Raw genomic sequence first — 27,329 nt, 5'->3', positions numbered from 1 at the left:
GCGGTGGATTAATAGCTTGTCTTAATCAATGCAAACATAAAAACCAAAGGTTTATTGCCATACCATTTGTTCAGTCATAACAATTGTCATTTCCAATATGATACATATTTCTATACACTTTTAGGAACGTTTACAAAATATAAGCAACATCCTGAGGTAAAAAATATATTTTCAAAATACACGTTCAACATCCGTAAACAATATATAAAAATACATATTTATACTCTCGAACAAGAAATAAAAATCTTATGTACAAAATACTAAGAAAAATCAAATAATCAAATCCTACCAGAGCTTGAGTTCCATTACATGTAAATATTCAAACGCAAACCTCTTCAATACCAGGTATGAATTTGATCATAGATGGAGAATTCCACATTTGAAACCTTTTGGTTTGATATAGTTGTACAAAATACAGGTTTTTTTTTTTTTTTTTTTTTTTATCACAACCCAAATTACAAGTACCTAGAGACATTCAGAGATTAAGACTGAAAATTTGTTTTTGCAAGCTCAAGGAGTAGGCTATCGTATTGTAGAATAAATGCATGTAGAACGCATATTGTAGATACATTAAAAGTAAATCATTGGTTTAATGGCAAGAAAGATTTGATATTATGTTTCCATGTGTTTCATTTATAAATATTTATTGACATGTTAAAAATTCTAGTAAGTTAAATTGGATTTGTAGAAAACAAAAACTCTGGGCTTAAGATGCATACTTTATGAACTAGCAAAAACACCACAATCAAGTCTTATTCACAATTAATTCCCGATAACATTAAAGCGTGTAGGGAACAATGCATCAATGCATACGAGAAGCTGATTGGTAATGAGCAAAGGATACAGGGATACCAACTTATGAGCTTCTTTTGTCCCTAAAGAGTGTCTCTTGGTACTTTCATTTTGGGTATTGTTTAAAAAAAACCTGTTAATAAGTATAAGCATTAGCCATTACTTAAAACACATAATTAAATATATATATATATATATATATATATATATATATTTTACCTTCTCTAAATACAAGAACTAATAAAAATATTAAATACAATTGATGCTAAGGTCCAAAGAACTAAGTCTTATATTTCTTTCTTACACCAATAGGAAAGACAGCTTAGTAAATCTTACAAAAGCATACAATTTTAAAAAGGAAGTATACAATAGTTTGAGATTTAAGTACCGCCTCCTAAAAAGTTGAGTTTTATATAATCTTTTAAAGATTGCGGCATAGTTCAATATAATAAATCAGTTTCTGATTAACATACTATATTGATTGAGTAACCAGATTCTAATTATTTCTCGACCTTTTAAAAATGAGTAATTTAGTAGGAAAGAAATTAGTTTATAATTTCTTTTAGTTTGTAATGCATCTGTTTTGATTGTTCATTTGTTTTTGGACAGCTCTACTGACTTATTCGTTGCAAAAGTCAACTCAAAATTATTTTAAATGAGCACAGTTTTACAGAAGTGATTACAGATTTTAAAATAAGTTAACTAGGAATTAAAAACAAATTCAACACAAAAATGAGTCACACTAAACCTAAATAGTCTTAAATTATATTTTACAAACGCACTTAATCTTTTAACTGTTCCTAAATAAATACAGCTTACAGTAATAAATGCATCATGAAAAAAGGTTGAAAGACTGCATTCCTGATGAAAAAAAAATATTTTGGTTGCAGAGTATAGTGTTGTTATCAGAATTGTACGTACAATGTTATTTCATTGATAAAACTGATTCAATGGCTTGAGGTAGTGTATAAACACATATGACATATTGAATACCTAACTCTTATAAACATCAGAGGTTCATACAAAGTATTAGATCCAGTTTTAAACATTTTAAGTTCCTATATAAAACACCAAGTACAACAACTAATAAAATCATTTAAATACCTACAAGACAGGAAGAAACTTATGTTTTAGTAAACTTGATCAAATATCAGCCTTTCAGTACAATTAAAATTAACTAGTGCCATTGTCTCTCTGTAAGCCAGGTCTTTAAAGTATTTTTTTAATGGCAAAGAGTTTTTCCTCAGTGTTAAGCCACGTTTACATGGGGACAGTAGACAGTCAGGGTACTTCAGGCAGGTTGTCTCAGGTAACTTGAAATACATTAACTGCGGCAGGTAACCTGTCTGCCTGCTGGTCTCGTGTAAACGCGGCTTTAGTGTGTTGCAAGTTCTCAAAACTTTCCAATCTTAGGCAATAAATTTATTTTTGTGGTTTTCAGATAGGACATTCCAACTAAAATAAGGATTTTATGTGGAAATTAAACAATAACCTAAACACGTAAAGGTTAGGAGGCCAAGGATTTTAACAATTTATTCAGACATGTGCAATTGAAAACTTCTGTTCATATAAAAGTTCTTTTTAATCGCTTGGCTTCTTATGTGGGGAGAGGTCCTATAAAGAGAGAGTTAGCATTGCCTTCAAAAAACCTTAATTTACTTGATAAGTGGACAGCTTCATGTGGGCTCTAAACTACCTGGTGACAACATTGTTATCACAAAGTATATTTCTATTGGTAAAAGTTGAGATTTGAACGTATGTCTACAGGATAGTGGTCCTGTAGACAATCAAACTACAAGACGAGCTGAGCACCTGTCAATTACCGTTCTAACCATTGTGAAATAACTCTTTGGTAACCAAAATACAGAAATCTTCAATACTCTCGACAGTGAAATATTTCAAACAAGCAAAAAAGGTGATATCCGTAAACTTTTGGATTTTTTGTAATTAGTAGCAATTAGCAATAAATAATGTTTTTGCCAATTGAGTAAATTGTTCCACCCCCATAGTTAATTCTATATTTGTTACAGCTCAAACTTCTAAGTGTATGGCCCGGGTTTTGGATTTATCACGCCATTATCTTATCCTCAGAACCAAAACTCAGTTCATCCACTACAAGGACGAGTCAAAGTTGTGACAGGAAATGTTAAATCAAACAATTCCCATGACCAATAGCTTAATTCCTTTAATCAAAATTTCACCACCTATCAGATCAAATAAGTGTTCACAGTGGTAAATTCCATCTAATTTACCATATGTACCAAAGAGACAATGACAAGAGTGCCGTTAGTTTACACCCTCGTTTTGCCGGGTTTCACCTCAAAGAGTCGCCGCACAAAGTGTACCTGCAGCACGGTTGTGCCTATGATGACCATTATCTGAGCCAGGGACCAGTTGAGAACGTAGCTGTTATTGTCAGATATCAGGTTGAAGTCTCGTGCTTCCGAGCCACGCAGATGGTTCTGGTGTTGCAACATCTCATTGATGTTCTTTTCTACTGTCATAATGGAGGACTGCAACCAATATGCAGCTATTAATAAATACCAAAACTATTCTGTACGCGGATGATACAACTTTTTTCTATGAAAACAATAACCAACTTGTACTTCAAAATTTAGTCCATGTAACAAAATTAAACACATCCAAATGGTTTTATGCCAATGGATTTCTATTGATTGACTGTAAAACCCAAGAAATACAATTTACATTGAAACAAAATTCTGCCTTAAATAATGAAAATAGTGCTGTCACAACAAAATTGTTGAGTCTTCATACTGATAATCAACTATCCTGGAATGAGAATATAAATTATTTGTCTACTAGACTATCTTGAGTAATATTTCTTCTTGGTCGTCTCAAAGATGTAATTCCAAAGAACTAATTGAGATCGGCTTATTTAGCATATTTTCAGTCTTAATGAGATATAGATTGATATTCTGGGATGGGTATAGAAGAATTAATGAAATTTTAATCCTACAGAGGAGGGCTATCAGAGCTATCAATGGATCGGAGCCAGACAAGCACTGCAAGCCTCTTTTAAAGGATTTTAAGATTCAAACTGTAATAAATTTGTTTATTTATGATATTACCCTTTAATATCTTAAAAAAAACCTTAGCACCTAAAATTCAATAATTATAATCACAATACCAGATTTAAAAATAGTGCCTTGTTAGAATCACATTGTATTAGTAAGACTAGCAAGAGCCACATAATGTTATCAACTAAAGTATATAACGTTTTAAAACACTGTAATGGGTCAAAATTATAGAGGGGTTAAGTTTTTATATTTATTATTTAATTATCAGTAGGCCTATTCCTTACCTGGTTGGTGATAGTGGTAAACCTATCATGGTAAGGTAAATAGGCTGTTCTAGGCCTATCCTAGGGTTGAAGTAGGGATAACCTCACTTTTGGCAAAATCACTTAAGACACTATTTTTTTAGATTCACAAGTCACAGTATTGCATCGTTGTGTACAAAACGAGTGATAAACCGTTTCCGGGTAACCCCCATACCTAATATACACCTTTGGGAAGTACGGTCAAAGTTGTTGTTTAGGTTAGGGTGGTGAACCGCGATCACGAATACAATATCACGTACATAACATGCATACACTTTGTCGCACACTAAGCTACACGTCACGGGTGGAAATTATACTTTTTGTTTAAACCAGCAATGATATTAAAGTTCCGCGTATAATTTCACAGTCGGCGTAGGTAAATAACCACATAACCTGTACCACTAGTCGGCTGTCTTGGCGTTGTGTTGCAACAGCGCCAAGTTTGAACTCGTGACGTCACCGATCAGCTGGGAGTCGAATCAGCTGATTCTCCATCCCTAGAGGATTAGGGAGGGGGGAAAGAGGAGATCCCTTGTGGGCTAGGGATGCGACGACCATTCTAATCCTGCGATTGCGAGAGTTAGGACGTTAGAGTGATTACTTTAGTGATTTTGCTAAACGCGTTACTTAGTGTATCAGTGAAGATCCCTGGAGTATACAGGTAATTCTTCGGCTTTATCTTAATAGTGTGTACTATTATTTTTTATTATTTAGCGGTAAACCCTCATTTTATTCTTTTAGACGTAAAACTCACGGTAGGATCTTTGTCGGGTGTTAGAACTTGTATAAGTCCGCTTTAGCGTATGCTAGGGCTCCCGTGGGTGGCAATAAAGAGTTTTAGGGATACAAATTTCGTTTAATATTGTGTTTACAATATATAATGAGGGTGACGGGGTTATAGCGGGTATTTTGCCGGGATATTCAGTAGGTGTTTAACTGCTGCGGCAAAGCGGGCAAAGTTGAACCCGTCTCTGCAGGTCGTGCAAACACGAGGTCGGGTGGAGCACGCTAAGTATATTCAGAAGAAATATTCTAAGTGTTGAGGTTGACGAAACTGCAACATTAAATTGTTTCAAATTTCGTTGAATGGTTTTTCATTATTTTTAAATTTAATTTAATTAGCTGTTCCCAGGTGTGAACGATGATGATGGTACAGTAGCGTTGTTGGTTACCGGTACTGAGTTCACACCTGATTCACACTACATTTTTGCGTAAATACAAATCTGTACCTGTGCTAGGTTGTTCAGTTAATTAAATAAATTATTTTTATCTGAACCCTGGAAACTTCCCAGCACGCCGACTTGAGCGATCCGCTGGCGAGAGTTGGTGACGTCTTTCCCGCTTCAACTACGGAATAGCGCATATATTCCGAGCGGGAAAAACGGCACGTTACATTGGCGCCCGAACGAGTAGACATTTTTTGATTGATTTGGATTTAGTTTTACTGGAGTTGTGTTTTGATTTTAGTTAGTTAGCATATACCTAGTGTATTCTAACTCTAGTTTGAACTGGTTTATATCAGTTGGAGGGAACTAGCGCTTGTTTTAGGCTAACTAACGACCAAGTAAAACTAGTTAACGACCAATTATTATTTAAAATTGTGGTTGTGAATTTATTTAGCCCACTAGCATAGCCAATTTTGGCCGATACTTTTGTGCTAGTCTTAGCAACCAGTTATTGTCAGTTGTGTATATTTTATTTATTGAACCTGCATTTATTGTTGTGGGGGGTATAGTATAATTTTAGTTTTTTTTTATTTTGGTGTTGATTTGATAATTTAGTACTTGCTTTATTACTCTTTTATATAGCTTGTTGGTACTTTATTTAAATTTAGGCATTTTATTTAACTGTTATAACTGGTGATAAGGGTTTAAGTGTGATAACACATAGACGTGGGCGAATTTAATTATTTTTTATTTAAAAATTTTTTATTTTATTTTTGATTTAATCTGATTAGGCCCGTGTTACGGTCATGCCGAATACTACTGAAGTTGAGTCGTCGGTTGCTCAAACCGTTACCACAGTACCGGTAGTAGTGACAACTTGCGCTGGGACCTTTACGGTGACTACCAGTAGTACTGCGAACCTTCTCAATGTCACGCGGGATGTAATACCCCCTGCGACTCTAGGGGCGATCCCAGGGACAAACCCGACAATTTTGGGTGAAGGCTTGAGGTCTCCGTTCGATGATCCTCGAGTGGGGTGGATCCACGAATTGCGTAAAGAGGACCTCACACGTGAGATGGAGAGGTTTGGATTAGACACTCGAGGGAAGGTGGAGGATCTAAGGAGAAGGTTTTGCCAGTTCTGGAAGGACCCTAAGAGTCAGTGGCCTTTCTTGTCTCAGGCTGGTGTGATTAACCAAGCCCAACAGCCTACATGGGTGACGGCTACGGGCCATGAACCTGGTTACATGCCTGAGAGTGCTTCTGAGGGTGATCAACGTCCTCCCTCCTTCCCAGGCGAGAATGTGGGGTCGGACGCCAAACATGTTGTTGCGGATAGTGTTTGTGAAATGCTGGGGCTTCCGCCTGGCACTGACGTGGACACAGTTAGGCAGACCTTGGCCGTGGTGTTGAGAACCGCGTCAGAACCAAAGACGTCAAGCATAGACGGTTTACGTAAGGAGACTGGCCCATTTAATTTGACCGGTAGCCTTGTCACCTTTAGTGACGGATTCCAGCGGCCTATAACGACCGAAATTCAGCCTGAACCCGTATCCTCTGCAACCGGGGTGTCTTCGGCTAGAGTAGGTCTTCAACCCTGTCTTGGGGGCGTGGCTCAGCCCTCGTGGGGTGACTCAATTTTGAGAACCCGGTCAGATGCTCGTCCTTACCCACAGCCGGGCAACTATACGCCTTATACAGATGGGCTACCTAGGAGGGTAGGAGGTGGCAACCTCCATGATAGGCCGAGTACTGTGTCTTGGTTTTCTGGACAGCCGAGTGATGAGACGGTTAGGCTAAATAGAGATTTACACTTGCCTACGACTTCTACCTATTATCAACCGATGCCTGACAAACGTAGTCGCGAGTTTACTTCCATTTGTGACTCGGTGCGGAAGTGGAATTTGCGATTCGATGGGAGAAGAGATCCCGTCTCGTTTGTTGAGCGGCTCGGTGAACTGATAGAAACCTACTCCTTGAGCGATGAGGAGGTGTTAAGAGCAATGCCAGAGCTGCTTCAAGGGGAAGCTCTGTTATGGTATCGGAACCAGAGGAGTTTTTGGGTTGGTTTCGCTGATTTTCTGGCTGATTTTGAAACCCAGTTTTATCCTCCCGGATACCGACGCTACCTTGACGAGGAAATTCGCAAGCGTACGCAGGGTGATAACGAGTCATTCCGCTGTTATCTCACTGCGATATCAACCCTGATTCGGCGCAGTGGTGAATTCTCTGCTCAGCAGAAGTTAAACCTAGTTTACACGAATATGAAGCCCGATTATAAACTTATGGTACGGCGTAGTGACTTTGCTACAATACCAGAGTTGACTCGGAGGGCCGAGGAATATGAGGCTTACTTGAGGGATCGAAGTACTTTTCGGCCTCCCCCTCCTCCGTCTCTAGCTCTTGTTCCGGAAACGGCTTATGTGTCAAAGCGTAGGATGGAGCGGGTGTTTGACCACGCTGCGGTTAAACCCATGCTAACCGAGGGTGTCGATGCTTGCGCTAAGGGGGAGACGATAGCTACTTCCGGTCCTGCGGTAAATAATGTAAATTGTGCCAGTCTTGAAACTCGGCGGGGTGTTCAACCCAGAACAATGCCGGAGTTGAATAGGTGTGCGCCCAGCGGTGAGAACCTGAGACCCATGCTTAACCCGGAAAGGAGTGGGTTAGTGTGCTGGAATTGCGATCAGCGTGGCCACCGTTTTAGGCATTGCCCAAAACCTAAGAGGGTGCGCTGCTATTTTTGCAAGACGGAGGGCGTTACCACATACCGGTGCGGATGTCGTGCGGGAAACGGTGGCCGGACTCAGAGCCCCAGAGGTCAGCCGAGTCCGGGGCAGCAACACGATGCACGACCTCCCGCGAATGGCATAGGTGGCTCGAATATGTGAAGGGTTTCACGGGAGCCGTGGAAGGTGTCGACCGGGGTGACGTTAGACCCTTTGTGGAGGTTGAATTGTTTGGCGAAACCTTCAGAGCACTGGTCGACACTGGGGCTAGTGTCAATCTTATAGGGTCACGAATTCAGAAACTCCTTGTCGACAGGGGTGTGAACCCCACCACCGTCAGTGTAGTAATGAGAATGGCTGATGGTTCGAGCCGTGAAGCGGGATCCTTGTACCAGCTTTCAGGCCGGGTGGGCGAACAAGCCCATACCTGGGAGGCGTATTATGTCCCGAATTTGACGTGCGATCTGATTCTGGGCATGAGGTGTTTAGAGGAGCTTAACCTGATCTGCGTTGATCGAAGGGTGATTTTGCCTACTGAGATCATGGAGATGGGTGGTAATAACCTCAGCGCGATTGACGCTCTTGCACCAGAGGAGGAACAGAAACTGACAGAGTTCCTGAGAGTCGAGTTGCCAAAATTTGAGGCAGTTCCGGGACTGACTTCGCTAGTTGAGCACAAAATTCGGCTCAAAGAGGGTGCAGTGCCCATTAAACAGCGGTATTACCCGCGTAACCCCGCCATGCAAGCCATAATTGACCAAGAGGTTGACGATATGCTGCGGCAAGGGGTGATAGAGCCTTCCACGAGTCCTTGGAGCTCACCGGTGGTGTTGATTAAGAAAACATCCGGCACCTACCGATTTTGTATTGACATGCGATCGGTAAATGACTCGTCAGTTAAGGATGCGTATCCTTTACCCCGGATCAATGGAATCCTGGAAAAGTTACGCCAAGCCAAGTACATAAGCACATTGGATCTTAAGAGTGGGTATTGGCAGGTACCTCTGGCAGTTGAAAGCCGGGCGATAACCGCGTTTACGGTTCCCGGCCGAGGGCTGTACCAGTTTACCGTTATGCCCTTTGGATTACACTCAGCCGGTGCGACGTTTCAGAGGTTGCTCGACATGGTTATAGGTGTTGAACTTGAACCTAAGGTCTTTGCATACCTTGACGACTTGGTAGTGGTGTCGACGACCTTTGCGGAGCACCTCGAACTTCTGAAACTAGTATTTGACCGACTTTGTGCTGCTGGCTTGAAGTTGAACCCCGAAAAATGCCACTTCTGCAAACGCCAGTTAAAGTATCTTGGACATGTGGTAAATTTTGAGGGGATAACCACTGACCCTGAGAAGGTTCAGTCGATTAGTGAGTTCCCGATACCTACCAATATCAAGAAGCTGCGTAGTTTCTTGGGTCTGGCGTCCTGGTATCGGCGCTTTATTGAAGGCTTTGCGACGGTGTCGGCGCCTCTACGACATCTGCTTAAGAAAAGCGCAAAGTGGCAATGGGGTGATGCGCAAGAGTCTGCGTTTCGGAAGTTGAAGGAGCTTTTGTGCTCTTCTCCCGTATTGGCCTGCCCCGACTTCAGTAAAACCTTCACGGTGCAGGTTGACGCCTCGAATGTGGGGCTGGGTGCCGCCTTAACCCAGGAAGTTGAGGGCAAGGAGGTGGTGATCGCGTATGCGAGCCGTCTGCTGACTGACCAGGAATCCAAGTACTCTACCACAGAGAAGGAGTGTCTTGCCTTGGTCTGGGCAGTCAGGAAGTTTAAACCCTACTTGGAAGGCTACCACTTTGTGGCGATTACAGATCATGTTGCTCTCAGCTGGCTCATGAAACTACGTGAACCGAGCGGTAGATTAGCTCGGTGGGTCATGGAGCTCCAGCAACATGATTTTGAAATCAAGTACCGCAAAGGCACGTTAAACAGGGTAGCCGACGCCTTATCCAGGTATCCAGTGGGCCTGGGGCCAAGTGATTTGGGTGACGAAGCCTGTCTTGACCCAACGGGGGTGGCTGCCGTGGAAGGTAGTGAGGCTGTCGAGGGTGACAAGCCATCAGTGGACTCTATGCCGTCAGGTGATGAAACTGGCGCGTCTACACTCGTTCCTGGTGATAACGAACCGGACGAGGAGTTCATTAAAGATCGTTGGTACGAACGTATGTTCGCATTGGTTACTAACCGGCCCGGTAGGTTTAGGAATTACTGTGTTAGGGCTGGACAGTTATACCGCTCCTTTGGCAATGCAGAAAACCCAGTCTGGAAGATGTGTGTTCCCCCTGACCGGGTGCGAGCTGTCTTAGAAGAGAACCACGATTTACCGACAGCAGGGCATCTGGGTGTAAAGAAGTCAATGGCCCGGGTGGCCGTTCGGTATTACTGGCCGGGTTGGAGGGGAGATGTCAAAATCTATGTCCGGAGTTGTCCTCAATGCCAAACCTTCAAGGTGGCGCAAACAAAACCCGCCGGTAAAATGTATTTCCGACGCCCAAAGGGTCCCTGGTCGACAATTTCTGTGGATCTCATCGGACCTTTGCCAAGGACACGGTATAACCATCGGTTTCTGGTGGTGATACAGGACACATTTAGTAAGTGGCTGGAGCTAGCTCCAATAGGAGCCGCAACCGCACAAAACGTGTCCCAGAAATTGAAGACGGTGTTGCTGCGTTATGGGGCTCCAGAGGTGATGATCTGCGACAATGGGACGCAGTTTGTCTCTCGAATAGTCCGCAGCCTGGCCGCTGAATGGGGCGTGCAATTGCAAACCACGGCCCCGTATAGCCCTCAGTCAAATCCGGTTGAGCGTCCGAATCGGGTTGTTAAAACCATGATTGCCCAATTTGTGAAGGACAATCACAAGGGGTGGGACCGGCTGTTGGAAGAGTTTCAGTTTGCGGTGAACACCGCTAGACATGACTCAACCGGATTCTCCCCGGGGATGCTCTGTTTTGGGAGGGAGTTAAAACCCCCAAAAACGATTTATGGGACGTCCTTTGAGAGTTCCGGGGAGGAGGCTGAACCGTCGGTGGGTGAGGTCTACGAAGGTCGTTGCAAAACCTTCCGGGAACTCTATAGCCAAACCCACCATAACCTCAAAGCTGCGTACCAACGCCAGGCCAAATATTATAACCTGAGGCGGCGTGAGGTGACATACGGGATCGGTGACCGGGTTTTGCGAAGAGCGCACGTACTATCGTCCGCGGCGGATGCCGTGGTAGGTAAACTGGCTCCAAAGTTTCACGGTCCGTGCGTGATTACCGGTAAACGGGGGGTGAATGTCTACGAGGTGGAAGACGTTAGCTCTAAAACCCCTCATGTGGTTCACGTAAAGGACCTGAAACCTTTTGTGGAAAGGGTGGCTTAGATTGGTGTCGGAAGCGCGTTGAATGTTGTTCTAACCCTGGTGGTGGTTCCGGAAGTATTTTTTGAGACCCGGTGTTTTATGCAGCGCTTGGTTACAGGTGGAGTCCCGGCTTACTCGCTTGCACACGTGATAGTTTGTACAGTAGCTGCTTCTGCTTGCCGAACCCGCTTACATAGTCGTAACTATTGCCTTAGACTGTAGTGGGTGTTAAAGGTGTTGGATTGTAATTGTACTATCTGGGACGGGATGGCAGGTTTACGGGCCATGAAACAGTGCTCACTGGAGGACCTGGAATCACTCGGTGGGGAAAACCTCGTTAATGGACGGGTGGTAAACTCGTTCTTCCGGCTTATAGAGCGTAGAAACCTCTTCTACCCTACGTTGCCCAGTGTAGTGAGTTTTGACACAGAGTTTTTATGGTCATGGAAGAGGGGGGGATATCAGGCAACCCGAAGGAGGGCAGCAGGGCTCGACATATTCCAGCGGGAAATGATTTTCTTCCCACTGCATCTGCCCCAGGTAAAACCCCACGCCCACTGGTCGTTGGTGGTTGTGCGGCCAGAGGTGAAAGAGATTCGGGCGTATGACCCAATGGGATTTCCCCGGAGGATGGAGATGGAGGCCATCGAGGGATTTTTGAAGGAAGTGGCCAAAGAAGAAGAGGATCCATTGCACCAGGAGGGGTGGAGGATCTTAGAAACCCCCCTTCGGTGCCCACGTCAGAAGGACGCTGTGTCCTGTGGGGTGTTCGTGTGCACCTACGGGGACAAGTTGGCCAGGAACTCCCGACTCCTGGGGGTGACAATCGACCCGGCTCGGGCCCGCCTGACCATCAAAGGGGTGTTGGAGCGGGGGAGATTTGACCGGGAGCAGTTCAATGAGGAGGAGGAGGCTCAAGACCAAGAGGTCCTCGATGTTGAAGTGGTGGATCTGTGCTCGCCGGGTGACCCCTTGTTAGGTGAATTGGATCGGGCAATAGGGGATCTTGCGGAAATCTCCTTGAGGGACACCGCCGACCGACCACCGACAGCACCGATGGAAGAGGGGGAGATTGTGGAGGAGCTGCCCACATCCGGTGAGTCTCAGGCAGGCGAGAAGACTACCCCCGAGCCCAGACTATTGGTGCAGGCCGCTTTAGCTTCGAGTCTGCGAGGCGAATCGCCTTGCCTCCAGATTGAGGCGTCAGAGGCCGAGATGAGTGCGCTGGATGGAAACATTCCCCCAAGCTGTAGGCAAGACCGTCCACCCAACCCTGGAGATCAACCTCTGCCTAGACCGTGGCTATACGGTGACCAGAGAGTAAACCGGTTGGCCACGAGACGCGGTGCACCTGATCATTCAAGATTGACATCACGTCAGCCTGGTGGGAGTCGGGAGGGCCGACAGAACCGGCGGTGGGAAAGGCAACCGCACCCACAGCGGAGGCGAGCTGAGTTGCCTAGGCGGCAGAGGAGTGGTCCTGCCCAGCGCCAGCCAGAACCCCTCAGGAGGGACGTACGTCAACGGACAGGCACCCCAGGTCAACCCCAGGATGCAAGACGGCATTTGGATCGGGGTGAAACTCGAGGTAGACGTCCTCCCCAGATTGAGGCCCGTGGGAGAGTAGGGACGCCGCTGGTGCGGCGACCTGAGGTGAGGGTGCAAAACCCCACTCGGATCATTGTCACGGTGCCAGGACAAGGCAGGGGAAGGCGGTCGGTGACGGCGTACCAGCCGGGGAGGTCAGGACCCCAGCCCTGGATCCCTGACGAAATCCTCAGGAGATTAGAGGAGGAGGCGCCAGCCAGCTCACGCCGTCAACGACGGAATAGGAAGTGGCGTATATATCTGTCGGATGGTAGCCGCGTGAGAGTGCGTCCTGCGATGCTAAGACAGTCGTTGGGGTGGGAGTAACTTCAATGACATTTCATAGTTAGAAGTATTTATTTTGTTTATTTTTAATGCTCGGTAGCTATTTTGTTTTTATTTCTGAATGACACTCTTGTGTTTGGTTATTTTGCTGTAAAAGGTGTTTTTCCTTTGTTTTGTTTGGAATAAGAGGTCTTAAATTCCTTGGAGATTTTTATTTTTCAAACCCTAGGCATGGAATCTTTTTTTTGTTGGTTTTTTTTTGCTCCCCGAAGTAGGAGGGGGGTGTAATGGGTCAAAATTATAGAGGGGTTAAGTTTTTATATTTATTATTTAATTATCAGTAGGCCTATTCCTTACCTGGTTGGTGATAGTGGTAAACCTATCATGGTAAGGTAAATAGGCTGTTCTAGGCCTATCCTAGGGTTGAAGTAGGGATAACCTCACTTTTGGCAAAATCACTTAAGACACTATTTTTTTAGATTCACAAGTCACAGTATTGCATCGTTGTGTACAAAACGAGTGATAAACCGTTTCCGGGTAACCCCCATACCTAATATACACCTTTGGGAAGTACGGTCAAAGTTGTTGTTTAGGTTAGGGTGGTGAACCGCGATCACGAATACAATATCACGTACATAACATGCATACACTTTGTCGCACACTAAGCTACACGTCACGGGTGGAAATTATACTTTTTGTTTAAACCAGCAATGATATTAAAGTTCCGCGTATAATTTCACAGTCGGCGTAGGTAAATAACCACATAACCTGTACCACTAGTCGGCTGTCTTGGCGTTGTGTTGCAACAGCGCCAAGTTTGAACTCGTGACGTCACCGATCAGCTGGGAGTCGAATCAGCTGATTCTCCATCCCTAGAGGATTAGGGAGGGGGGAAAGAGGAGATCCCTTGTGGGCTAGGGATGCGACGACCATTCTAATCCTGCGATTGCGAGAGTTAGGACGTTAGAGTGATTACTTTAGTGATTTTGCTAAACGCGTTACTTAGTGTATCAGTGAAGATCCCTGGAGTATACAGGTAATTCTTCGGCTTTATCTTAATAGTGTGTACTATTATTTTTTATTATTTAGCGGTAAACCCTCATTTTATTCTTTTAGACGTAAAACTCACGGTAGGATCTTTGTCGGGTGTTAGAACTTGTATAAGTCCGCTTTAGCGTATGCTAGGGCTCCCGTGGGTGGCAATAAAGAGTTTTAGGGATACAAATTTCGTTTAATATTGTGTTTACAATATATAATGAGGGTGACGGGGTTATAGCGGGTATTTTGCCGGGATATTCAGTAGGTGTTTAACTGCTGCGGCAAAGCGGGCAAAGTTGAACCCGTCTCTGCAGGTCGTGCAAACACGAGGTCGGGTGGAGCACGCTAAGTATATTCAGAAGAAATATTCTAAGTGTTGAGGTTGACGAAACTGCAACATTAAATTGTTTCAAATTTCGTTGAATGGTTTTTCATTATTTTTAAATTTAATTTAATTAGCTGTTCCCAGGTGTGAACGATGATGATGGTACAGTAGCGTTGTTGGTTACCGGTACTGAGTTCACACCTGATTCACACTACATTTTTGCGTAAATACAAATCTGTACCTGTGCTAGGTTGTTCAGTTAATTAAATAAATTATTTTTATCTGAACCCTGGAAACTTCCCAGCACGCCGACTTGAGCGATCCGCTGGCGAGAGTTGGTGACGTCTTTCCCGCTTCAACTACGGAATAGCGCATATATTCCGAGCGGGAAAAACGGCACGTTACAACACAATATTGATGCTTATCCGCAGGAAAAATGTAAGTCCTTGTTTTATAATTGGTTTATGAGAACCTTAAACATGAACATGGGGAGAATTTAATATGGGCCGTGGCTAAGCAACACCTCTTGAATACTTTTGCGTCTTACTTTTGTGCCACAGGCTAGGTGTAGAGTTGCCTGCGACAAAAACACATAAACCTGTAGATAAACTAAATTCAAAAATAGATTTGCTGACAAAAACAGTTAAACTCTAGGAGTTTGGACTACAACAGGGACTTCTGAAGAGATAGGGATAGTGGTAGTTATCATCGAGACTATCGTAGAACCGACCGCAGCTAACAGTAAACTCTCGATTAGCCGCGGTGCATGTAGGTAAAAAAAAACAACATAGTTTAAATAAAGTTACTAAATACAAAACCCCAATAAAAATCATAAATCACAAATACAGTAATAATGTACAGTACAAAATGTGTACAGTAATTCAGTCTTTACTGAAGAACAGTATATCGGTTTATCGGTATCCACTGTACATGGTGTGTGCTTGAGCAGTTTTGGGCGCAACCAGCGGCACTGCAGATCTTTGTTTACTTATTAGCATGCAAGTGAATCACGTGACCCACTGTTGACTCCCCCTTCCCCGCAAAACGTGCATCACTACATCATTTAGTTTTCAGTTTAACCCAATCGTTCAAACTATTTGCTTCACTAGTGAAGCACCAAGTTGTGAGTTGTCCAAATCAGAAATAAAGAAAAAGTGTTTCGCTACAATAAAGCAAAAGCAAATGACAGATTTTTTTGTCAAACAGTAAACATAACTTTTTTCAATAGCATGGATGACATTTATTAGTTTTTGTTATCAGGTACGGCCTTTTATTGTATAATTAACTTATTTAAAGCACTTGTGTGTTAGTTATTAGTGCCTTCGACCTTTGTTTAACCATTACCGGCAATTTTGCAGCTAATCGCAAAATTCAATTATTCGCGGTATTCACGCCAGTGTTTACTGTAAATGACAAAGCTTGAAACTGTAAGTAAAAATCAAGATGGAAAAAATGTGTTCTTTTGCAGATTCTAATCATTATTAAAGGGGGGGCAAGAATTAGTGTTAGGTAAAATCATATGGTTTAGTAGTTTACCCAACGATCGCGTAAAGATAGTCTTTACAACAGAAGTAAAAAATTTAAGGTACGAGCCTTGGTAAGTTCCTTTCAAATTTCTAAGAGTGTCGTAAATGCTAATTACGCGAGTTGCGTACTCTACTTTACCTTCTATCATTTTTTAATTACTAAAAATCATTACTCATAACTTCCAGTAGAGGTTATGTTTTCATTTATAACCTCTCATTGCCACTGATTGTGATGCAACAAATTATTGTCCCAACCACTCACTCATTGTTTAATCAATTACATTGGTCTTAAAAGCCGATAAGTTTCCGTTTGAAGAATTGGAATTCCTTTCTTTTATCTAAATTCTTGAACCTCATTGGTCAGAACTTGTACAGTAAAGTTAACAAAACAATACTATAAAGTGAGTAAACAATAGGCCTACTTTAAAGTGAATCTTTTCAATTCTAAGAATTTAATTTTAAAAAGACAAGTTTTAAAAACTTTTTTTTTTTCTTTTTTTTTCTCCCAAGATGGCTGACAGGATTGTTTGCTCAGTAAAGTGTCTGTGATTATTAGCGATCTATCAAAATCTCACCGGTCTTTCTGCATTTTGCTCCATGGTCATCGCATAACTTATTCTTCGTGAGTTTTGTGTATATATGTGTACACCTCGACACCTTTCTTATCACCAAATAAATACTAATAAACCTGGTATTGTGTCTAACCCATCGCAAATGCAAACCCAAAAACCTGTCAATTTGTCTGCATGTTTCTGACGTCATCTCTACAGACGAATCTACGTTGAACGTCTTCGCATCCACAGCCTTCTCAATCACGTCAACTTCAAGATATCATTACTATAACTATTGTACCCGGACTTCCTTGGCGGTGAATTGAGTAGCCGTCAAGTGGGTTCTTGAGGGCGCAGAAAAGCCCAATATTATAAAATCATTGGATCTGTATTTGTTATTACGAAACCATGACAAGCTCCGTAACCAACTGTAACGTATGCATGAAGTTGGTACTTGACTCGGAGGAGGGGTTGCAATGCGAGTCTAAATGTAACCGTTGGTTTCATCGGGTTTGCGTGAACATTTCCAAAGTTGACTACACCCAACTCTCTAAAGATGAAAATAAAAAATGGTTCTGCAATAGAGTTGACTGCAAATCCCCTCTTGAGGATCCTTTGGTTGTCCTAACATCGAGTATAAATAGCCTTATGAATAAGATTGACAGCTGGTCTGTTCAAATTGAAAAAATAACTGAAGTAACGTCAGGCATTGCGGAAATCAAATCCGATATAGGGCTAATTAAGGATAAAATCTCACAACTTGAGCCACGGGTCTCAGCCAATGAAGTGAAAATTGACAACCTAGCATCTGAGGTGGAGGCTATTAAAAATAAAAATCCAAATGATCCCGGGCTTATTATCAAAGAAATGAACGACAGATCCCAGCATGCCAAGAACGCTATAATACACGGACTACCAGAGACTAACGTGAGCGACACCAAAGGAAAAATCGATCACGATAAGGGATCGTTTAACAGAATCCTTCATTCCCTCAATCTAACTAACCTCCAAATAACAAAAGCAATTAGGATTGGGAAACAGACACCAGAAAAACCACGCCCACTAAAGGTGACTTTCAAGGACTCATCAGATGCAGTTTCTTTCTTCAAAAACTTTAACCCGAATAGCTGTGAGGAAACCTTTCAGGGCTGTAATTTGAGTGTCTCTCGTGACCGCACTATTATGGAGAGGTCTAATTTGGCCGAACTTAGAAGCACCCTTGATGCTAGAAAAAAGGCTGGTGAACAAAATCTCACAATAAAATACCAAAACGGGATACCAGGAATAGTTCAATCTTCAAAAAACTAGCTTCAACCAACGGACATCTCTCAGTCTACTACCAAAATGTCAATGGCATGAAAAGCAAACTGGATGACCTAAAACTATCGATAACCTTGTCCAGCTTTGATGTAATTATAATTACTGAAACTAATCTCTCTGATGATGTAAATGATGCTGAAATATGTTCTGGCAACTATACAATTTTTAGATGTGACAGATCCTTAAAAACCAGCACTAAATCCAGCAAGGGTGGCGTCATGGTTGCTGTTAAAGACGTGTATGCTTCATCTCGATTGATGTCTTGTGCCAGTGACATTGAGCATTTGCTGATTAAATTAGAGCCCAATAAAGGCACCTCCTGGCTCTTGGTAGCCTGCTATATTCCACCCCAGCAGAATGTCTCCAGTTACAATAGCCTCCTCTCCTCCATTGAAGAAGTGTGTACTGTTCATGCCTTCAACGAAATAATTGTAATTGGCGATTTTAATCTACCTGGCGTCAACTGGGCTGACCCATCAAATGGGGCCAATACTCCTGCCTCTAAAGCTATACTTTCTCTAATGGACATGTACAATCTTGAGCAAGTCAATCAAATTTACAACAAAAGAGGAGTCTTGCTGGATCTAGTTATATGCTCTATTAAAAACACCATAGTGTCATCTGAAGTTGATGCTCTACTGCCCGTGGAAGAGAGACATCATCCCGCTCTTTCTATATATTTACCCTGCAATAGAAAAATACTGGGAGGTTGCACCAAACAATACAGGCCTGATCTCAGGAGATGTAATCTACAAAATACATATAGCTCTCTCTTAGCGGTTGACTTCACTTCTATTCTGAATACTGAAAACCTCAATGAAGCAACTGATAAATTCCTATCAACGATTGCTGCTGCGGTGAAGCTTAATTCGCCAATGAGAAGAGTTGGAATATCACCTTTCCCCAGATGGTTCTCTCCGGTCTCAAAGAATTTAGTAATCACTAAAAAAATCCTCCACAAACAATACAAGGAGAATCCAACAGCCATCAACTACCTTCGTTTCTCAAATGCAAGAACATCATGCAAAAACTCTGCCAAAAACGACTACCACCAACATTTGAGGAGAGTAGAACTAGGCGTACCAGTCAACCTTCGCTTCTTTTGGAGCCACGTGAATGCTATAAAAAATACTTCCTCGATACCTTCACGCATGGTCTACAATGAAAATGTGTCTGATGAACCTCAAGGGATGTGTGAATTGTTTAGGAGCTTTTTCTCCTCAGTTTATATGAGACCACTTGAAGCATTCACGCCTATCATTGGTGACTATATTGGAAACTCTTCAATGCTTAGACTCACCCCGCAAGAAATATCAGACAAATTGAAGAAGCTTGATGAGACCAAAGGCTGGGGTCCAGACGAAATTCCCCCTATGGTGTTAAAGTTTTGTCACAGTTTTTTGGCTAAACCGATATGCGATATATTTAATGCATCACTGGCAACTGGTATCTTCCCAGAAGCATTTAAATCGGCCTATGTCGTTCCTATCCACAAATCAGGAGCTATCAATGATGTAACCAACTATAGGCCTATCTCAATTCTGCCCGCTGTGTCCAAAGTGTTTGAAGACCTCTTTCTTGACCATATCAAGCCTAAACTGGCTAGCATAATTTGTCCACAGCAGCATGGTTTCACGGCAGGAAGGTCTACTGTGACCAACTTAACACTTCTTCAGTCAAAAATTCAAGAAGCCTTTGTCACAAACAGTCAGTTGGATGCTGTATATCTGGATTTCTCCAAGGCGTTTGACACGGTGGATCACACTCTCCTCCTGCGGAAGCTGCTTGTCCAAGGGTTTGGGAACGGAGAAATAAAGTGGTTGGCCAGCTACCTCCAAACCAGAAGGATGTATGTGAAATTTGCGTCTGCAAACTCGTCTGAGTTTATCTCTTGCTCTGGGGTTCCACAGGGATCATTGCTCGGCCCTTATCTATTTTCTCTCTTTATCAATGACCTGCCTGTGGCTCTTCAGAGGGATTCTCTACTTTTTGCTGATGATGTGAAAATCTTCTCTGTCATATCTTCGGAAGACGACTGCTTACGGATACAGGAGGATCTCCACATGGTTGACCACTGGTGCCAGACCAACAGAATGAAACTTAACATCAAGAAGTGTCAAGTAATAACCTTCCACCGCTGCATTTCTCCTGTAGTGTTTGAATACACAGTGCGTGGTGAACCCATAACTCGAGTGCAGGAGGTAAAGGACCTAGGTGTTATCTTGACACCTTCACTAAACCCTGAGTCCCACGTAATTCACATCTGTTCCAGAGCGAATAGAATGCTGGGATTTGTTTTCCGATATTCAAGACACTTCAGCGATATGATGGCTCTGAAGACTTTGTATTGCGCATTGGTGCGCCAGATTCTCGAGTATGCCTCACCAGTATGGGACCCTCACCAAAAATATCTGATTGAAGAACTAGAGAGCATTCAGAGAAGATTTATTAGAATGGTCGGGGTCAGGACCGGAATTCCTTACCGACACGTCCCAATTCAAGACATTTCTCGGGATCTGGGGCTGCAGTCTCTTGCGAGTCGAAGATTTTCTGCTGACATGGTGCTGCTACACAAGATCCTCAATGGCAAGGTTTGACTGTCCTGACATCCTGCGTCTGATCTTATTCAAGACACCATCAGCCACCCGATCCGGCGACCTGTTCGTGAGGCAATACACCCGCACCAACTACGCAGCAAACAGCACGATGTCTCGTCTTCAAAGGTCTGGCAACAGCATCGCTGGATCTGTTGATTTCTTCCACGACAGTGTGGTGACTCTCAGGAGGAGGATTGCTGGGTTGCAGGCATGAACGACTTAATTTCACCTATTTATTGTTGTTATTTACCGTTATATATTCTATCACTTGTTAATCTGTTTGTTATAAATTGAATATATATTGACTGTTTTCCTTTTTTCTCTGTGAAAAATTTGTTATTTGTTGCAGGCATCCATCAAATGTTCAGATTTGCTTTATTTTTCATATATTTATATTGTTGTTGTTATCTACTATATATTTATTGTTGTTATACTTATATATATTTATACATATTTATTGTTATTGTTACATATGTACTTATTTATTGCTGGGTTGAAATGTTTACAAAAATGTATTTAATTTCTACAGTCACCTAAGAGAAATATTGTTATGTCTAGACTATAAAATTGGAGATGTTCCGTTGGTATATAAAATAAATAAATAAATAAATAAATAAAAAAAGATTCGTAGGTAAAATATATTATTTATACTTACAGTAAAGTTTTCTACACTGACGTTGAGGTCAGTCATTTCCTTGGTATACTGGTCCCACTGGTCGTATCTGAAAAAAATAAACATGATAGAATTCTAATATTGATTAGTTCCTATTAACAGCCAGCTCATAAGGGAGCACTCACAATATAATGTATGTAAAAACTACTTTCTTCGTAATACGCGAGTAGGCTACGGGTAATCAACTAATGATATAATATTACATATTTTCTTTAAATGAAGAAAGCTTAATGAATGTATATTTAGGCCTACAACAATAAGGAATTATTCATGTTAAATAATAATTTAACATGAATTATCCTTTCCTTCCTTACCCTTTTTGGAAATCTTTTAATAGCCTAGGTAACTCTAATATTTTTGGAGTGTGTGTAAGCAAAAACGTTGGCTGTTTTATTAAAACAAAGGTTGAATTTAGTAGTTTCCCTCATATAAGTAAAACAGACATTTTAATAAAACAAAATAAAAACCCATAAGTTACCTTAAAAAAATTATTAAAAATGTGAGGGAATAAAACCAATACCGGTAGTTTCTATCATGAACCAAATGGCCTTCATGTATGAACTAAACTGTTATTTACCAACCTGATAACTGTGATGTAGAGGTTGACAAGTTTGTCAGCAAATCTGCTGAATTGGTTATCTATACAGACACTGTAGTAACCGCCAGTGGACTGGTGATCTTGGTAATCAGAATGTGCCCGCCACTGATAGGGATGAACTATCTGTCCGTTAGGATGTCTCACAGCAAACCCAGCCATTCCATCGCCTCCCCTCAAAACCTAAATTGGACAGGTTGCAATGTTTTACCTTTCTACAATTGAAGATAGTGATGTGGGCCAGGTAAATACCCAGTGGGTAGGTAAATATAAATTGGGTATCTACCCCAGGCCCGGGTAAATACCCAAAAACTGGGTATTTATAATTTTTATTAAAGTTAGAGAAGATTGAGATGATTTTTTGCAATTATCACCCTGTAAGGATAGTAAAATAATGATAAAATGTGTTAAACAAAATTTCATATGGTCACTACTAGCATTTTACTTCTAGGTATAATCGCCATAATTACCCAGGTCTGATCATAAAGCATAATCGGCATAAATACCCTGGTCGCATGGTTGCACTGGTGCTGACTACTTATGATTTTTTAATTTCTATGATAGATAGGGCCTAGATGAATTTATTTTATTGAAAGTGAAGAAATATAATTTGTAAAGTAATAATAATTATCTATATATATAAAAGGCAAAGCCCTCACTGACTGACTCACTCACTCACTCATCACTAATTCTCCCACTTCCCAATTACCTAGGAGGCTGAAATTTGGCACACTGATGCTTTAGGCATTAAATAGGAAAACTAAGCTGTTTTTATTCTGATCGGACTCAAGGGCTCCGCCCCAGTGGCTCTGGAGTTTCCCATGTTAACCTTATGAGTTCTCATATTTAAATGGAATTAATGAATCTTAACAGCTGTTTCAATTAAACAAGTTGGTTCTGTTCTAAGATGTTCAATAGCATTAAAGTTACAAGGATTACCAACAGGGTGCAGCACTATTATTTCTTTTATATTTATGACAACAGCTAATTTGTAACCAAAAGGTGAGTGAGCGTAGCGAACGAACTTCAACCTGGAGGCGAGTTAGCGTAGCGAACGAGCTAATCTGAAGGCAAGTGAGCGCAGCGAACGAACTCCAACCTAAAGGTGAGTGAGCGTAGCGAACGAACTTCAACCAGGACCTGATTGAGCTATGCGAACGAGCTCACTTATGAAGTTAAACGGGGCAAAGCCCGCGGGTACTGCTAGTTATTTATAAAGCCAGGAAAATTTAACCTAGTAGTGGTCTATGTGTAAACAACTTAAGAAAATAATTAAAATTCAATCTGTAGAATGACAGGATTTAATAATATTTTTGTTCTAGATCTTTTGTTAGTATCAATAGTATCAAAATAAAAAAAACTAATTTCATAAACTTGTGATACAAAACATTTGAATCTATAGCACAATAAATCTTTCAAAATTATATTAAGTTAGAGACCAAAAAACAGGAGATAGCCTACATAATCTTTGAGTCGACTATTTAAAGTCATTGTAAATTATTACACTGTTATTCGTTTCAAATAACGCATATGTAATACTTCACAATTGCTTGAATTCAAGCAACAGGTACACTAGTCTTAATTATTAATACGCTACATGTCACTTTGTAAACAACAAGGCTTTTTTGTTTTCAGATTTAACCCCATATCTTCTATACTATTATAAAAAAGAGGTGGTTGCTGTATGTGTGTATGTGTGTATGGGAAAAGTAAACTCGAAAAATACTGGTCGGATTGGGCTGAAATTTGGCATGATGATAGCTCACATTCCCGATTAACATATAGGCATATTCTTATTTCAAAAATCCTTTCGGGCTCCGCCCCAGTGGCTCTGGAGTTTCCCATGTTAACCTTATGAGAAATGGAATTATTGAATCTTAACAGCTGTTTCAATTAAACAAGTTGGTTCTGTTCTATGATGTTCAATAGCATTAAAGTTATAAGGATTACCAACAGGGTGCAGCACTATTATTTCTTTTACATTTATGACAACAGCTAATTTGCAACCAAAAGGTGAGTGAGCGCAGCGAACGAACTTCAACCTGGAGGCGAGTTAGCGTAGCGAACGAGCTCCAACCTAAAGGTGAGTGAGCGTAGCGAACGAGCTCCAACCTAAAGGTGAGTGAGCGTAGCGAACAAACTTTAACCAGGACGTGATTGAGCCATGCGAACGAGATAATCTTGAAAATTAAGAAGTTAAACGGGGCAAAGCCCGCGGGTTACAGCTAGTATTTTATACAAAAATGTTTGTCTAGGTGTGTTGTAGATTTGCAAACTGACCTTACATTTTTGAAAAAGTCCCTTGGGCTCGCCCCAGTGGCTTTAAAGTTCCCATGTTATCCTTAGGAAGAACATATTTGTTTACATTATGATAAGCTGGATAATTTAATTGCTGTTAATATTTTAGTTGCAATTTAAAGGAATGTGCTACAAACATTTACTGACTTGATAACTTATATTGGAGATATTGGCAATTAATAATGAAATGTATAATTAAATTTGAATGTTCAACAAAGCCAATATATAATAATTTGTTTTAATCACTAGCGCTTTCAGAAAATAGGTTTCCATCGTCAGGCTGTGTTTACACTAGTACAAAAAGTAAATAGTTAGGTACTTAATAATAAATTAATTTTAAACAAAGTAAAAACAGACGATGTAAACGATATCGGAAAAATATAGCCTATAAAAAATAATGTTAGAAAAAATCATCTTTTGAATTTTGGATGAATTACAGTGTTGTTCTTGATGTAATTATTTTCAGTACTAATTCCGAGTTTATAATTGGGCCGTCCGTTTTCATTTTTAACAAATAATTTTGGTCTGTTTTTTTCTATAAAATAAGATCCCCACACATTAAGATGTTTAGTTTTATAATTTGTTTTAAAAGTTTAAGGTTTTCCAAATTGAATATCTGTCCTGTATTAATACTGTGGCTAGCAAGGGCTGACTTTTCAGGTCTTCTGTATTGTGCATGAGCTTGGTGTTCTTTGAATCTGGTTTGGATTTTTCTTTTTGTTTGGCTTATATATTTCATATTACAATCATTACAATTAACTTAATAAATTCCAGACATGTCAAATTTTGATGGTTTTTCTTTAGGATTGCCTAATTTTGATTTCAGCAGGTTAAGGCATAAGGTATGAAAATGCTTTTAATGTTATTGCAAATTTTGAGTTGTAATTTATACTAATCCAATTCTTTACTATTTTCTTTTCTGAAATGTGGGTATTTCTCTGATTTTTCTGTCCTTTTAATTTTGCTTTTCTTAACATGTTGTCTATTAACCCTTTCGATGCTAGAATATTTTTTTGTAATTTTCCGAAAAGTGCTCTAGAGTTATTTACTTGTTTTGTCCGAAAAGGGCTAGGCTTACCACGGAGGCGAAGTCTAGTGTGCGAGAAAAAAAAATCGGTAAAAATAAAATTTTTAATCTCAAAAGTGCTAAGGAACGATATATTGGGCCTCGATCGTAGGAGGAATCGAAAGAAACCATTGCTGTTTCGAAACTACAACCGAGATGCTTATTTAAACTCACATGATCGAAAGTCGTGCGGGTACGATACGATATATCGTCGCTTAAAGCTTTTCGGATGAAACGCGAACAACGATAGAGTAGAAAGCATGGTTTTGTTCTTTCTAACTTAAGTTTGAGTTTTTTTTGCATGGTTTGCACTGTATGATATGCTACTTATTTTATAATCTAAGGATTTTGACGATTGCAGTACATGTTATATGATGTTAAAAGCAATCAAGACATTTCATTTCATTTCATATATCGTTCCATAGCACTTTTTGGGAAAAAGACGCACAACGATATATCGTTGCATACCACTGAAAGGGTTAATTTTGTAGTGTATCCATTAAAAGTCGCTACAAATACATTTACAGTCTACATTAACTACCAGCTAATTATAAAATGAAACTGTTCTAAACTAAACCTAACATTAACCAAACTGCAGTCCATGTTATGTGAGTAAATGTAGGACGTAAACTTAAGTGCAGCCTTTTAGTATAAATCCCGGGCATTTTAAGGTTTTGCCAAAAATGCCCCCCGGACGTTTTTTATGAACCCAAAAAGAGGACGTGTTAGGGGAAATGAAGACATCTGGGATCCCTAGGGCTTGATTTTTGGGAGGCTCAACAGTTTGTTTGGGGGCTTGTAATAAAAGGGAAGCTTGTAAGTTTTTACACCAACAACAGACAACAATAGATAGTTAGCTTGTTTGGTTCTGAAATTCTAGGGTGGTCTGAGCTCAATTAAGTTACAATAGGCTACTTAAATAATTCTCGGGTACAGTTTCTTAACTGGGCTACGCTAATTAGAAACTGTACCCATTCTGTAAAAGACTAGCGAAATAGTTCACTAAACAGATGTGGGCTCATATGGACACAATTTTAAATTAAATATACTGACCTGAAAACTGACATAAAACGTCGCCCCAGGATTAACATACTGAAAATAGCAATCCTCTTTTCCAGGATCTATGTGGACTTTATAGTCCATTGCAACCGCCGGTAGATTTTCAAACCAATTAACAGCATTCTGTTGCCCAGTAGTATCAAAAACCATCAGAAACAAGATTACAATGAAATTGAGAAATGATAATCCACAATATAATCCCATAATCAAACCATATGCGAACTATCTTGGCAAACAACAATAATTTAATGGTTATGTTATGGAAGGAAAGGAGAAACGAAACAGAGAGAGAAGAGAAAGTCCTTCCCGCTGACTTGGCCGTCGTCGTCGTCTGCAACTTGTTGACCTGTACGTCATGTAACATAAACATGTTTAACATGTAAGCATATTTTTGAGTATTGTGGCCACGGCCACCTAGGCGGCCGTGATTGTGGCACTGGCACATATGACTATTGTCAAAACTGCATACACCATTACAGTATTTATCGTCGAAGAATAAATCTTCAAATTATGTTATACAACAACAGCTAAAATCTTTGGTTGAATTGTTGTAAAGTGCCATCAACTATTTAAACAAAATGTAAAAAAAACTGTTTTGAAAGGAAATTAAATTGTGTTTATTGCCACTAAACTCAATCCAGGCAATTGACAAGCGTCACAATCATTTAAGTCTAAAAAATCAACTTGTTACATTGTTTTCACTAACAAAGTTTTTAGTTACATACATACATACATGATAGGTACATGATCTCTCCGTCCGGCGTAATTTTTATTTCAATTGGAGTTCCGGCATATAGGGAGATTCAGTCTTTCGATTGACGATTTGCTTGAGAGAAGACCATTACCGCAACGATACGGATACGGTGAGCAGCGTACATCGGCATCGGTGGCGTAGTGGATAGCGTACCGTACTGATCTAAAGGTACCAAGTTCGAATCCCAGTCATGGCAATAAATTTTTGTCTAAACTTTTTCACCATCAGCAGGTTTGGTTAGTTTGGTTAGGTTATGATAGTTTAATTTTATAATTAAAACATTA

The 27,329-nt window shown here is 40.8% G+C and overlaps 1 protein-coding gene across 1 annotated transcript; it reads right to left on the bottom strand.

The window, feature by feature from the left end:
* Nucleotides 1-151: 151 nt before the first annotated feature.
* LOC129002496 (transmembrane emp24 domain-containing protein 5-like) lies at nt 152-26,557 on the bottom strand. The gene is made up of 4 exons (XM_054430341.1): nt 26,286-26,557; nt 21,855-22,051; nt 21,256-21,322; nt 152-3,305 (listed from the first exon to the last, which is right to left on the bottom strand). The coding sequence occupies exons 1-4, from the start codon at nt 26,493-26,495 to the stop codon at nt 3,084-3,086; spliced, it is 696 nt and encodes a 231-aa protein (XP_054286316.1). The 5' UTR covers nt 26,496-26,557; the 3' UTR covers nt 152-3,083.
* Between the last annotated feature and the right edge of the window lie 772 nt (nt 26,558-27,329).

The sequence above is a fragment of the Macrosteles quadrilineatus genome, unplaced genomic scaffold, assembly GCF_028750875.1.
Source record: "Macrosteles quadrilineatus isolate MER2022 unplaced genomic scaffold, UCM_ALF_1.0 Scaffold_9__3_contigs__length_116548681, whole genome shotgun sequence".
Taxonomy (NCBI): Eukaryota; Metazoa; Arthropoda; class Insecta; order Hemiptera; family Cicadellidae; genus Macrosteles; species Macrosteles quadrilineatus.
This window is presented reverse-complemented; position numbering and strand designations above follow the sequence as displayed.